Source organism: Numida meleagris, chromosome 1, assembly GCF_002078875.1.
Source record: "Numida meleagris isolate 19003 breed g44 Domestic line chromosome 1, NumMel1.0, whole genome shotgun sequence".
Classification (NCBI taxonomy): domain Eukaryota; kingdom Metazoa; phylum Chordata; class Aves; order Galliformes; family Numididae; genus Numida; species Numida meleagris.
This window is the reverse complement of record NC_034409.1, coordinates 121,171,120-121,186,011: the sequence shown is the minus strand read 5'-3', so window position 1 is coordinate 121,186,011 and position 14,892 is coordinate 121,171,120. Positions and strand designations below refer to the sequence as shown.

The 14,892-nt window shown below is 37.2% G+C and overlaps 1 protein-coding gene and 1 long non-coding RNA gene across 4 annotated transcripts in view; one reads left to right on the top strand and one right to left on the bottom strand.

Annotated features, from left to right (window-relative positions):
- The window catches only part of PRPS2 (phosphoribosyl pyrophosphate synthetase 2), a 24,649-nt gene extending 16,308 nt beyond the window's left edge, over positions 1-8,341 (top strand). For all 3 annotated transcript variants that reach the window (XM_021410517.1, XM_021410527.1, XM_021410535.1), the window contains 5 exons: positions 498-596; positions 1,696-1,820; positions 3,867-4,040; positions 6,989-7,148; positions 8,050-8,341. In XM_021410517.1, coding sequence (XP_021266192.1) covers positions 498-596; positions 1,696-1,820; positions 3,867-4,040; positions 6,989-7,148; positions 8,050-8,142 — 651 coding nt within the window. In that variant the 3' untranslated portion in view covers positions 8,143-8,341. The remainder of the gene's footprint in view (positions 1-497; positions 597-1,695; positions 1,821-3,866; positions 4,041-6,988; positions 7,149-8,049) is intronic.
- LOC110405327 overlaps positions 1-14,892 on the bottom strand; it is a 25,198-nt gene extending 10,306 nt beyond the window's left edge. Inside the window, exons 1-2 of the long non-coding RNA XR_002442807.1 lie at positions 14,825-14,892; positions 8,119-8,210 (exon numbers count right to left, since the gene is read on the bottom strand). This is a non-coding gene — a long non-coding RNA (uncharacterized LOC110405327). The remainder of the gene's footprint in view (positions 1-8,118; positions 8,211-14,824) is intronic.

Sequence of the window (14,892 nt, the reverse complement as noted above, 5' to 3'; positions counted from 1 at the left end):
TCATGATTTTCTCTTTTCTTTTTACATTACTGTTTCTTCTGCATCAATGTCAGCTTAAAAAAGCTCTGGAGTTTAATTTTGTTAATTATATTTTTGCTCTTCCTTTTCTCTTTTCACTTCCTTGTTTTGTGTTTTTTTCTTTTTGTAGGCTTTTTCTTCTACCCCTTCCCCTGCCCCTTTTAGTAGTTCTAGATTACTAATCATATCCAACAATTAAGCCTGCATTTGCAAAGAAGAATAAATAAATAGGTGGGGGGCTTGTTCCTCTGCCTACATGGATTGATTATAGGCTTTACTGTATGATGAAGAAATGCTTGATCAAAAGTCCTAGTGACATGAGTAGCTATTGACAGGCTAGTTTGGCTGAAGTTAAGAAGCTCTTCATACCTAGATTCCAGCTATTCTAAAGAAAAAGAAATAAAAGTAGCTCATTATCTGACTCCATGCATTTAGCCCAGATGTTTTTATAATGTAAATATTTGTGCTTTATTTCTCAGAGTCGTGCTCCAATCTCTGCAAAACTTGTTGCCAACATGCTGTCAGTTGCGGGGGCTGACCACATCATCACCATGGACCTGCATGCTTCTCAGATCCAGGTAACTAACTGTAAGTTCTTACTAACTGTGTCTAGAGGCTCAACAGAACTAAGATGAAAGGCTAATATTACTTCTGTTTATTTTTTTCCTCGTTGTTTTGAAAGACTTTATTCAGAAGCACAATTTTCAGGACTCAGAGGAAAGTTTGGATAATCTCAGAACCTGTTTCTAAATTAATCTGCTTTTTGAAGGAGACCGGCTTTTATCTTATGGGGTGATCTTGCGGGCATTTTGAATACCTGGACATTGGAATTTCAGTGGAATTTTTCAAGTTTGGTATAAGAGCTCCTAGAACATACAATGTGCTGCAATGGGAGAAGCTCTCTTAACCTTGCACTGGTTTTGTCAGAGTGCCCAGTACGGAGTTTGGTTGGTACAGCCAAGGGGACAGTATTCACTTAAGAGAAGTGGAGGTGGAGGCTGGAAATTCATTGCTAGCTTTACCGCTGAACCAAAAAATCACAAAACGGTTGCATCAGAAACAGAGCAGACATTGTTTGTCATTGTATCATGTAAAACTTTCCAAGATACCTTTTGATTTATTTTTTTAAGGAAATACTTTGTTTTCCCCTTTTGGCATTCTGCTTAATCAGAGCTTCAGTTATGCTAGGTGGCTGTCATGCAAATAAAAAGCAGCTTTATTTGTGGTTCAATATAGATTTGTTAAAAGCTGCACCAAAAAAAAGCAGTCTTTTCCCGCTGGCCAAGTATTGCTAACTTAAATTCTCCATGTTCAAATACTACTGTTCCTGTCAAGTAGTTGAAATTCATGGAACTTAAATATTCCTCACTGGATATTTGAGAGCTTTTCATATTCACGAGTTTATGTAGGTGCCTAAAGGGGATCTTTTCTAATTTAATATCATTTGATAACGATTGTTCTTCATTTTCTGCTCTTGGGTGAGATTTTTAGAGACTTTAATACTTGTTGAACTTTCACTGAATTTGGTAGAAATAAGAGGACAGAATTAGGCCAATGTAAAACACTAATTAAAGCCTTGCCTTTGCATTTCGTGTACAGTTTGATTCTTTCCCTGTGCCTTCATTCCAAGAAAGGTATAAATGTGTATTCATGAAACCATTTTTCTTTTTGAACTAGGGTTTCTTTGACATTCCAGTAGATAACCTGTATGCAGAACCTGCAGTGCTGCAGTGGATTAAAGAAAACATTTTGGAGTGGAAAAACTGTATCATAGTCTCACCTGATGCAGGTGGTGCGAAAAGGTACTATACGAGACTAAGACTATTAGCATTCCATACAATTAGTGATTAATGAACTAGAAAGCCTAGTCATCTTTTTGGTTATATGACTTGTGTAAGACACAGAGTACATGACTGATGAATCTGACTGCATTGTAAAAACAGATTAACTACTTTTCCAGTGTTTTTCATGCTTGAAAACATTCAGGAGTTTTCTGTACTCTGAAGAATTTTTTTTTTCTCTCTCTCCCTGGATATGACCTTGTTTGCTGAATCCCTGTGCAGAAGGGAAGATATTTCCCTGCTGCTTGCTTGCTTTAGTCCAGTTGCTGTAGCCATTCCTGCTTTATTCTAGAACTGCTTAAGTTTCTCTTCTCTTTTAAAGCATTTGGCTTCTCTTTGCTGTACCTGCTGGCATTTAGGTAATTGCTTGGATCATGTTTCTTTTTTGTATGAGTTATTGCAAGCCTACTAACCCCCAGTTGCATATTGTTTATACTGGAAAAAGGGGATTAACTTTTGGTTTGGCTAAAGTTGAAAACAGAAAAGCTAGTTCACTGGAGTACTTATTCATTTGCAGCATGTGTTATTCATTTAGGAAAACTTTGCTGTTTGTTTTTTAATCTTTTCAATAAAAACTAATGCAGAAGCTCAGGAGCTTGCTATCTGTGGGGTGATAACCATGTTTTACTCTCAAGTTATTGGTCGTAGGGCTGCTAGAAACTGAATGGGAACAAAGGCAAATAAAATAAGGATCCTTTAATCCCAAAATGATTTAGATGTTTGGAGTTTAACTTAGGGGAAATAATGAAGCACTGCCACACTATGATTTTAACTGAAGTCTTTTCATCTGCTGCAAGTGTTCATGTTTAAATAGTTGGGAAGTAAATGGGATTAGAACTACAGAGCTGTTCCTGTTTAGATTCTTCAAGTTAAAGATGTGAAGAATGTAAACTATAGAAAGCATTCTATAAATCAAATGACTACAGTCAATTACATTTCTTTCCTTGTTACTATGTGAATACTGTTGTTTTCAAATAAAAAAGCACAGAATTTATTTATTACAAAATGCAGCCATTATTGAAAATTCAAGTCAGAAACCAGCATTTTTTTCTCATAGCGAATATTTGTATTTTATCAAGTTGATTATATAATTTATTTTTGGTACCGTACTGAAAGGCAATCAAGCAATTGCTACTGAAGCAAGGGAAGATGTTGCTCTCAGTAAACTCAGAGCTTCTCTTTTACATCATTTAGTATGATGCAGGGAAGATGGTGCGGCATTTCCTTTCAAAATATGTTCAAAACTGTTTTCTGTTTAAATGTGCATGTTAACTAACAATAGTTACTTGGCATGTTGCTAACAATAATATCAAAATATTCTTCAAAAGGCAGGCTGCAAAGCTGTGCCACCATGGAACAGTAGCGTTGTTTATTCCTATGTTTATTGTCATGTTGTCATACCTGCTAGCTCTGGTATATTAAAAGGTTTGCACAGAGCAGTCAGAAGTCTATAACAAGTAGTTTGCTATAGAGGAAGTGTCTGGCCATCAGAGGTAACGCTGAAGAATTTTAGAAGGTCTTTGTCAAGGCAATGTATTGTTAGAACTGATGGTGAATAAACAACTTGATTGCTAGTCAAGTACTGCTAAAAGAATTACTAATCACTATCAACTTATTTATCTCTTGTTTTGTTGTTATTTTTTTCCCCATAAGTTTTGTTTCACATTCCAGCAAGGGTATTTTAAGTTAGGATGCTGAAGTGCTTAGAATTAGAGCTATCTTAGACTAGTTATTGCAGCAATTTAATGAAAGCTTGTGAAAAGCTGAAATGTTTTCAAAGCCAAAGTGAATTTAGAAAATACTTGTCTGGGCTAAGCTTAATACACTGGTTGAGTTTATTAACAGTGAATTAAGTTTGTTTCTGATCTGTCTGATTGCTTGCAAAAATTTGCGCAACAGTAACCTAAAAGTAAGAAAACTTGCAAACTGTGCTTTAAGGCATATAAGTATGGTTCTATTCTTTTAAAATAGTTTTCTCAATGTGTTGTATTTCTCTCTGTCACATAGAGTTACTTCAATCGCTGATAGGTTGAATGTGGAATTTGCTCTCATTCACAAGGAAAGAAAGAAGGCAAATGAAGTGGACAGAATGGTCTTGGTGGGAGATGTGAAAGACAGAGTAGCCATTCTTGTCGATGATATGGCTGATACATGTGGCACAATATGTCATGCAGCAGACAAGTAAGTATTATTATATGTCTCGTGCTGTAACCTGCAGATAGGAGGTGAACACAGCTGCTGCATACTTAAAATTCAGTCTGACCTCTGCAGAGTGAAGTCACTATGATTCTTGTCTTGTAATCAAGCTGTGTCCTTCTTTATAACATGGAATTGAGAAGACTTACAGAAATGTAACTGGCTTTAGATAGAGGGCAGAATAAAGGGAAAGTTGTGGAAGGGACTTTAGCCAACTAGTGCATTTTTCAGCTCCAAGGCAAAAATGACAGTTAGAAAATCATCCTTTTCTTTAAAACCTACTTGCTTCACTAGATTTATATTAAAAACTATTTTCTCCCAATGTTCAGTGCAGATTTAATATGAAGTTTTTAACATATATCTTCAGTATAAAGATACTTATCCTCTTCATCCTAGGATATGAGAATAGGTTTTCTCACTTTTTGTCTAAAAGGTAGTTGAAGATTGTTTTCATTCCCCCCCCCCACCCTCCCCCTTCCAGACTAAATAACCTCTATTTCTTTGATCTTTTTGAGGTTTCTAGACCTTTTCTCTGTCGCTGATGCACTCATGGTTCTTCTCAGGTCGTCTAATTCTTGAAGTGAAGTGTGTGAAAGATTCGCTATCTGAACAGAAGTCCTATCACTGCTCAGTAGGAAGGATAACATTATGACTTTCAGACTGGCCTTATAATGGTATATTTAAGGGTAGTAGTAAGTTCTGTGTTTTTTTCTATAGAAGTTGGATTTATTGGCTACACTGAACTTTGGTACTGTTTGTAGCCTTAAACACCTCCTGTAACTCCCACCCCAAAAAAATGAAATCCCTCCAGAAAATAAAAGAACTCCTGATGCATGATAATTCTTATTGCTGTGGCTTTACAACTCAAAAATGCATAATAGTAATTCCAGCTTTAAAGCCATCTTGACAAATTGGAGAAATTGAAATTAATGTTAAGAACAAATGTTAGGCAATAAGAAGTGAGCAGTACTAGACTGAAGTGCTCCAGTTCTTCCACTCATATCTCACCATATGCTGCCAAGTTTGGTTTTGGAGGTCAAGGGCTGCATTCTAAACTTGGCCCAAAGGCCTGAGATTTAAAATCTTTGCTGCAAAGATCTTGTGTCTTGATATAGTTTGTAGCAGAGGCCACCCTCATATGGTTGTACGTAGCTGCATGGTGGAAGTGGGAAGGAACAAAAACATGGGATTATTTTAAATGGCTGCTGTCGAACATTTATTGTAGCATTGCTACTCTTGAATGTAATCCTTTATAAAGCTAATATCTCAGTTAGGAGATATTTGGAATTTATATTCCTGCCTGATATACTTGTAGATTCTGTGATCTTGCATCCAAAGTAGGGTGGTGTGGTACTTCCTGCCTGAGTTTTTCCTGTTCTGTTGAAGTAATAGAGTGAAGCTTAAATGAGCTAGATGTAGGATGGTCTTCACTCCAAACAACTAACAAGTTTGCTGTCTTTAGTTTCAAGCTTGCTGTTTGCTTCTAGATATTAAAAAAAAAAAAAGAGAGAGAGAGATTCATAGAGTCTTGTATTTCTTTTTCACTTAGATGGAAATTTGATGGAATTTTGCAAATACACATCTGCTGTCTTCATACTAATCTTCCTCGAACCCCAAAGTGTGCCTAAGGGCTGTGCCCTTCACAGACAAAACCACAAGTTGCCTAGCCAATAACTTTTAGCAGTTGAATCTTATCAAAAAGGAGACCTTTACTTCTTTTCTGTCATAAATGTAGTGCTTCCTTATTTACCTACAATAGATCTTTGCAGAGCAAATTCTGAAACTACAAGAAATCTTCAATGCAGTGTTTACTAGAAAGGTACTTTATTGAATGAAACTGCCTTATATTACGTTCTTGTCAGGAAGTAGTAATTTTTTCCTTAATGCCAAATCTAGATGAAATGTACATTGTGATTAATAAAACTTGTCTGTCAAAGTACCTTAGACCTTCCTTTATCTCAGTCACATAGATGCATATCCAGCAGATGAACTAAGAAATTTATTTCTAAACGTAGCAGATGAACTTGCTGAAGTGTTCGTATTGCCCTCCTAATACACACTCACTCTGTTGTAGTGCACCCTCCTTGTAGATTGCAACTACCAAATGTAGTGCAAAGAATGATCGGAATTCTTTTATTCTGATGAGTCATTCAAAATGAGATGTTTGTGTTCTTTTTTTTCCAGTCTTACTCTGCTCATGCTACAATTTGATAACTTATCAACTGTTGACGGCCTCCATCTGTCTTAACTGAATTTGTAGTCTTGCATAGCTGTGAATGTCTGGAGGCAGAGAGGCCAATCAAAGCCAAATTAAATGATTCTGACTCATTCACGAGTTTTTCTAGCTCTTCAATCTGTACAGGTTTTCTCCTGTGCTGTATCATTTCACAGTGTGCTTGGATCAGCAGCATGTCTTCCCACAAGCTTTGCAAGAAGCTAGGCTTTTAATCATTAAGTACTTTTCTTCCTCACTAACTTTGTCCAAGCAGAACAGTTTAAACTGCAAATGAAAATAAAGGTGCACAATAATGGAGGCACAGAGTTGTGAATACTACTATCCAAACTCCTTCACTTCTGCCTGATAGAAAAACCATGTTGTGAACCAGTTCTGTGAGTTGTTGATGTGGTCAAAAGTACACCATATTCATTTAGCATCACTGCTACTGATAAGAACTTTGTTAATTAAATAAATTATTTAGCAGTTACTTTTTGTAAGACTTAGTAGTCATATAACCTGAAAAAGTTCGAAGTTGTCAGAATTATTTTGTAGGTATTTATATTCTCCTGTAGCTTTCAGAAGGATTTTATGTATAAAATTGCTCTTAGTGTGGGCAATTTGTGAAATTTTGGTCTTAGGAAGATCTTCCTTGTCTTCATGTATAGCCTTACATTTGAACATGCATTACAGCTTACTTCTCCTTTATATTTTGCAGGTTAGTATCTGCTGGAGCCACCAAAGTTTATGCTATTCTTACTCATGGCATCTTTTCTGGTCCTGCTATTTCTCGGATTAATAATGCAGCATTTGAGGCTGTTGTGGTAACTAATACAATCCCCCAGGAAGAGAAAATGAAACACTGCCCCAAAATTCAGGTACTCTGACGCTTTTGGCATTTGCTTAAACTCTGGATTTGTTTTTTATGATTCTCTGGTGCTCGAGTTTATGCCTTGTGCTGAAAAGAATATTCTCAAATATGCTGTGCAGCTTTTTTGTTTGCAGAACATTCTGCTAAATCATGCTAAAGAAAGGGAGATTGAGGTAGCATAATAAATTATTAAATATGATACTGCAGCAGATCGAGTATGCCTGGCTGAAAGAGTAGCACATGCAAAATTTGCTGTTTTTTTTAATAGATCTTGATCATATAGAATTTGAGTGCAGAAACTCCAGGCTATTGTGATAGGAATCTTAGACTTCTTCATTTTGTTTGAAAATACACTGAAGAAAATGTCCAAGATAACATATGTTTGGCTTCAGAAACCAAACTGAAAATAAAAAGTTAAGTTACCTCAGTAGCTTCTACATGAGGTTATTCTGGAAAGTCATGTCCTCTTCCTTAGTGCAGAGTGGAAGAAAGCCTAAAATAGTGCTTTTTAAATGTTGCACTAAATTACAAAAAAAAAAAATTTTTTTACTTATTGGAACGAGACAAGCGTTTAAAAGATGTATTTCCATTAAACTGTACTTATGTGCACACTGCCATCTGGTGGCTGGTACAGTTTCTGTTTGACTACATGCCCTGTGCTACATGGAAGTCTTCAGCAGTCTGCCTGCACAGAAATCAGTGTTTTTATCTTGTTCAACTTTCTACTTTATATTATTATTCTCATGTAGGTTAATTACCTAATGCTTTAATGCAATTTTTCTACCTAGAAGATGTAAGAGAGCAGAATAGTAAATTGAATTTTTGTGTACGGTTTCTTTATTAACTGTGTAGCTTATTGTTCTTGTTATCCTATAGAAAATTATCATCCTGATTTTTCTTTCTTTCAGTTTATTGACATTTCCATGATCCTGGCTGAGGCCATTCGAAGAACGCACAACGGTGAATCTGTATCTTACCTGTTCAGTCATGTCCCCTTGTAACTGCACGAAGTTACATTGCAGCCTTTCAAAGGTCCTGTCAACTAGCACTGTTGTTTTTAGCAGTGCACCTGAAACACAAGAAATCAGTATATTTGTAAAATTCCAGAGCTTTTATGTTTAATTATTATATTTGTCTTGTAATTAACATTTTTTCTTTGTAAATGGACAATAAATCTGTCTTGCAGAAACTTTTCATGAATTCCCTTCAGAGTTTGGGAGTTTTCTGTGTTGTGCATGTTCTCTTTTATGTCCTCCTCACTGTCTACTGAGCGGCTGCTTCAGATCTTTTTACATACAGAACTACTGAATGTTCACAGAACTCAATGAAATTTATGCATAAGTTTGTCTGCGTTAAGCTAAGTGGTGCAGGGTTGGACATCTTGTATCTATTAATCTTTCAGGCAAGCAGATGTTGATTTTTAACAACCGTGGTAGGCTGCTATTTTGTAAGCCATAAGAGTTTAAACTTCCTTTTAATTTTAAGGAAATGTTGGCACATCATAGTATTAACTGTTTCATACACTTCATGTTTCTTTTCTGCATGATACATAGGGCTGCTGTTTTCTTTTGTTAAGTTCGCAGTGTTTCATTGCATCAAATCATTTTGTTAATGTCTGTTTTTTGCAGTCACTGTCTCTGTAAGATTTATGCTTCAGTATCCTGGGATGATTCATTCTGTGTACTTCAGTAATAAGGACCAATCTTTAATCATGAGCAGTTTGTTTCAAATTTAATTTTTCCCATAGTTATTAAAATTCTTGAGTCTGATTGTACAAGTCATTTCATGGCTGTTTTCCTCTTAGTATTGTAAAGCTTCATTACACACAGTCCAAACAGTAAACTTAAATACACTACATTCATGAATGTTGGTTTCTACCCACATTTACTTGATTGAAAAGAATCAGAAATACTTTTCTTTAACTGCACGGTCAGTAGAGCTTCAGTTGGCTATTATGAAGTACCACAGTACTTAGCTCTGCAGTCAGTGAACTGTGGTAGATGAGGCAGTGTTTTATCCTTTAGCATTAGAGAATTAAAATTGTTATGAAAACAGTTTTGTCTCTTTTAAGCCGTGACAGCCCATGGTTGAGTAGTGGTAATGCAGACAGTAATGGATTATGGGAAGAAAATGTATCTGAGGTGGTACTTCTGGGTCCTCAAATTTCCTGTGGCGTCTTTTCAGTCTTCCTGCTAGATTGTAAGAGTTTGTGTGCATTGAAATTCTGCACCTGTACCTAGATCATGGGAAAAGTTGGATTTCTACCCGGAATTGCAATTGTTAATTGAAAAAGCATAAGATAGGATGAAATAAGGCTACCTTACTTATTTTAGGATGTATTTATAGTGACACAGTGTTATACTGTGAAGTGAATTTTACCCTGTAAGACAGTCTTAAGACAGACAGTATTTCTTTCTCTAAGAAAGTTCCTGGGGAAAAAAAATAATTAATTAAAAGGAAAATATAGACTCAGTCTCTTCTGTGGGTTTCTCTCTTGTATGAATCTCTACTGCCTTTAGTAGAGAATACAGAAATGTGTGTATAAGATACTGTGATGAGAATTCACTTCTTGTAGGAATTCTTCATTTTCTCAATTCTCAATTGAGAAATTGAGAAATTCTCAATTTTTTAATACTTTATAATACATTGAAAATTAACTTATATTATTCTTACTAGTAAAACAATTCTTAAATGTAAGATTATTTTTCCTGCTATCTTGAAAATATTACCTTGCAGTTAAATTCTTCAGTCAAAGTCTGTGGCTGCGTAATTATACCAAAACTTAGACCTTATCACTGTGCATAAGGTATCCGATATATTTAATATATGATGTCACTTGCACTTTTTATAAATCACTTCTTTGTTTATGCTGAACTGTCTGCCCTTATTGAGCACCAGTATTGTAAACAATAACATTAAAATTACTTAAATTACTTGTCCGAAGAGATTGCTTTTATTCTCTAGTTACTTTTCTTTTCTGCACAGGTCAAATGCGGAAGAATGCAGTGATACTCATGCAAACCTTGCTCATAAATCATCCCACAGCTGTCTTGGGCATAAGAATGAATGGTTAATCACATCAGGCTGGTACACAGCTTTATAATAAGATCATCCTTCTCCTTTATACAGTCTGAGAATGACACACTGTTTAAATATCTATGGGAATTTGAATTAATGCTTTATGAGCAGCTGAAGTTTTTGCTTCTCTAATTGTAAGCAAAACCACTCCACTGTATTTAATAAGATTAGATGGGGAGGAAAGAGCAGGAGGAAAACACAGGAATGTTTGCTGTGTCTGCTGCATTTTCCACGTTTGAAGTGATCATGATGTTACAGGTGAATTTTAACAGCTCTGTGAAATATTCCATCTGTTTTGACAGAAGCCATAGAAACTGTCTTTTGTAGATGTAGAAAACTTGAGATGTTTATATATTAATGCTTTTTAATACTGTAAATCTTCCCTGGCCCATTTGGGGATTTTGGTGTGATGATTAGTTAGCAGAGTTCAGATTGGTAGGAATTTTGAGGAGAATTATTTTGAAATAAAAGAAAAAATACTAGACTTCATACCAGAAGTTAGAGGGTTTAGCTGCCATTTACAAACCTTGTTTTGACCAGATGTATTCTGCTGCCCAATGGAGAGTACAAATTTTTGCCTTTCTCAATAGGTCAGTCTTTCTGAAAGCTTTTGCTATAGATTCCAATGTTTTTAACGTCAAAGGGCCAGATCATGTTGTTGAGGCAGTGGGCTGCTGGGAATGTATCTGAGCACAGGTGTAAACGTGCACGTGTGCTGCACAAGTCCCTCTCTGTGAGCCAGTGGGTGGGTTGGTGTTGGCTGGCAGCCTAGCTCACGCCCAGCTGCTTGTTCACTCCGCACTAGCTGGAGGGAGGAGAGATTTGGAAGGGCAGAAATGAAAAAAGATTTGTGAGTGGAGATGATGACAGTTTAATAAGAAAAAGAGGAGGGTGGATGGTGAAACTGCTGCAGAAGCAATCAGTTGCCACCTCCTGCCAGCAGCCTGGTACCCAGTCACACTCTGAGCAATGGCTACTATTTCTTCCAAAACTTCCCCATGTTGTTCTATTCCTGACCACAGTGTCATAGGGTGAGGAGTGTCCCTTTTGAGTAAACTGGGGTCAGCTGTCCCCTCTCCCGGCATCTTGCCTAATCTTGTAGAATGGGGAACAGTGAAATCTTCAATGCTGCAATCGCTGCTTGGCAATAGCAAAATCGCTGGTGTCAACACCGTGTTGGTTACAAACCCAAAACACAGCAGTGTGCAGGCTGCTATTAAAAAGTTAACTCCATCCCTGTCGGATAGTTGTGAGTGCATTCAGACTTCTCTAGGGCTGTGTTGTATTTGCAAGAAAAGGTAAAAGAGGGGAAAGATGTTAAACGTGACTTGAGCTCCCAGGTACTTACTGCAGAAATTGAGTGAACGTCAGTGTGTGTGTGTGTATATACAAATAGATATCTGTTCTTATTTGAGGAGTCTTTAGGGGTGACATACATCAACTCTTCATGTTTTTAAGTTGCTTTTTGGGGTAATGAGGGAGTAAGGCCCTCAGCATGGAAGTCACTGGCCATACAAACACTTCTGTGGACAGGGCCCTGAGTTCAACAGTGGGAGAGTGAGGGGAAATGCTTCCAGGTCAGCCCAGGAGGAATAACAATAGGCTGCGCGTGAGTGCCTGAACAGCTACAAGGCAAAGGCCTTTAGCATTGTGCATTTTCAGGTCCATAGGATGTTGTGCAACTATGTATACATGTATGCAATGTATATGCTGTATAACACATATGTTCATATATAGATGTTAAGTGTACATAAAAATACATATGGAAGGAGAAAGGAGATCAATTTGTTTCAATTGCAGTCCATGAAGTTAGGGTCAAAATAGTGTTTGTTGATAACCTATTAAAAATGTCAAGAATAGTTCTTTAAAAGGCAGTATCAAGCCTCATAATAAACAGGAGTATAAGGTTACATCATCTCTAAAAGCCTGATAATTGGCGTATCTGCATGTCTTACCGTTGTTTGGCCCAATCTTAAGCTATTTTCTTGCTTTTTGGTTTGATTGGGTTTATCAACGTCTGCATTTCAGTTTGTTATGCAGAAACTATTTTAGTGCTCCCTCAGTGCTCTTGCTTAAAAGAAATGTCATATACCATAGCGATGTTATGTAATGGAAGCTTTTCAAATCACCGTGGTCCTGTGGGCTACCATTTCATCAGTAAGAAATAGGATTTGATGTTATCCAAGCCATAAATACCCAAACTCCCCCTGAACGTGCCAGCTGTGCACTTTGCCAGTACTTGTGTGTTTGCGCTCATTGCCTCTTCCAGCATTGCTGCCTTAGCAGAGGAAAGCAGTGATACCTCTGCCTGTGCTATCTACTGACCCCTTAGGGAGAGGGGAACAGGAGGGCTACAGAGGCAGCACTGAGCGTGGAAACTCTTATTTCAGGCATTTTTAGATGCCTGCTCCCTACCTTGTCAGAGACTCAGGAACAGGAATGCCAAGCACCGATGCTTTCAGCAAATGCATAACTCATTCAAAAATACCAGGTAGTCAGTCTTGGCACTGTGGTAGCCTGGGCAATTGATTTTTAGGAATTGGAATTTCTAAAATGATATAGGAATTTATGTGATGCTGAGAGCAACCATTAGCCATTCTCTATCCTTGATGTAGGGCGGTCTTCTCTGCCATTGTCTTTGGTTTACTGTTTTGGTTATTTTTAGTGCCTACAAACACATTTTTACAACTGCTATCAGCTGAGGTTCTATGTTTGTGTGCTCCTTCGGGTTTCTGCAAATGATTTTGTTATCATTTCCTCATTTTTGCTATCCATTTTTCTCTGTGGTTTTCTTTGTACATCTGTCTGCATTGGTTTAAGAAGTCAGCTTATGTATTTCAAAAATTGAGCAATTTCTGTGATAATTTCCTTGGCATATTAGGCAACGCTACACTCAAAGTGGTATTCACCATGAATACTTGGGGTGCTATCATAATGATTGGTGTGAGAGTTATCTCTTTAGAGAAAAGACATTACTGTAAAACTTTACAACTTTAACTACTCTACCCAGCTTTAAAGTAAGCGCAGTAGCATCCTGATTTTGTAAATAAGCTACAGCAATATTATGTAAGTTTTAATTTAGAAGAAAAAAGTATAAAAGTTCTACATTCATCAGTCTGATTTCAATCTCAGTGAAAGGCAAACCAGAGAATGAGGGAGGTTAAAGACTCTTGCTCTGTTTAAGTTGCACTCTCCATTCACAGAGGTGGCAAAATATTGATGTGTCCTTTCCCAACATGTGGTGTAGTAGGAAGGACTTTGTCTGCTTTCAGTTACTTTGTGTTTCCCAGCAGGCCAAAGAGATTTTTCACAAAGTCTGAGGGAAACCTGTGCTTCTAAAATCAATAAATTAGTGACTCCCTCTGCATCAAAAAACCAAATTATAGCTCTGAAGTTTGTGAATACCAAGCTCCCCCTTGCTCATGCCACCCACAGGAAAATATGACTGTGCTTTGCTGCCCGTATTTCTTAGTTTAAGAAAAACAGCATGCACACTTTGCGATTCAGTTAGTGTTCAGGTCAAGTTGCAGTTTCACTCTGCGCGGAATTGAAACCCTCATGCTCTTGGCTGAGTGACAGGCAGTTCATAATATGAAAAAAAATTAAATCAGTCCAAAGGAGATGGCAATGTGATTGTACAGCTATCAAAGTTATCAAAGTTTGAAGCTGTAGATTGCCAGGGAGTTTTCCAACGGCCCTGAGTAACCGTAGACAGTCGCTGGTTTAGGTGACTGTGCAGTGTGCCTAAGAAAACTGACATGCAACTAATTAATGTTAGTGGATGTTAAGCACCTCATGCTTAAGGTCTGTTCTGGTGTAATGCATCAGAGGCATGTTGAGGTGCCTGAAAAAATCAACGGTTGCAATCCAGCCGATGCCCTGCCATTCTCCTACATACTATGACACAATTAAGCACATTTGCTTTACAACAAGGTGAGTAGTTATAGATAAGTTAAAGCTCACTTTCTGCTCTGGCTTTCTGGTATGTTTTGGTTCCCTTCTCCTAAGTCTTGTTCACTTAGTAGACATTCTCCCATGAAGAATTCAGCTTAAGAGATTTATCTGCTTACATCAGGCACAGAAATAGTTCTCAGTTAAAGGCCAGTTCTTGAAGCTGTTAACAGCAGAAATGAACCTCCAGTAATAATTTAAAAAAATGATTAATCTTCCAAATCTAAAATATTGCTAATGTCGGACTCTCTTTGTCTCTTTGTGGTCATAGAACTTGCACTTAAAAGGATAACAAAAGAAGGAACTTGAGCTTCTGCAAATCTGCATTGCCTGAAGTGAATGCTGCCCTTGCATAACACATCTCTCCTGTCTGATTGACCTCACTTTCTCACTCGAAATATTTTGCAGTTGCCCTCCTTTGGGGTTCCCTGTGGCATCTTGGAGACTTTATAGTTCCTTAAGGTCTAACACTGTAGACAGGTAAACCACAGAGTTTAAAATGAAAGGTGTGCTCAAAAGTGGCAGATAACAGAAAGTTTCAACATATGAGACAAAAAGAAAACAACAACAAAAAAAACCCTTTTGTCGCAACAGCACGTGGATTTATGAGTAATGCGAGAATTTGCTTAAAAGGGAAAAAATAGGAGTACTCACTTATTTTTGTGGGGAGTGGAGGAGTAGCTGAGGTATTGCCATTTTAATTTTAAAGTCAGATATTTGAG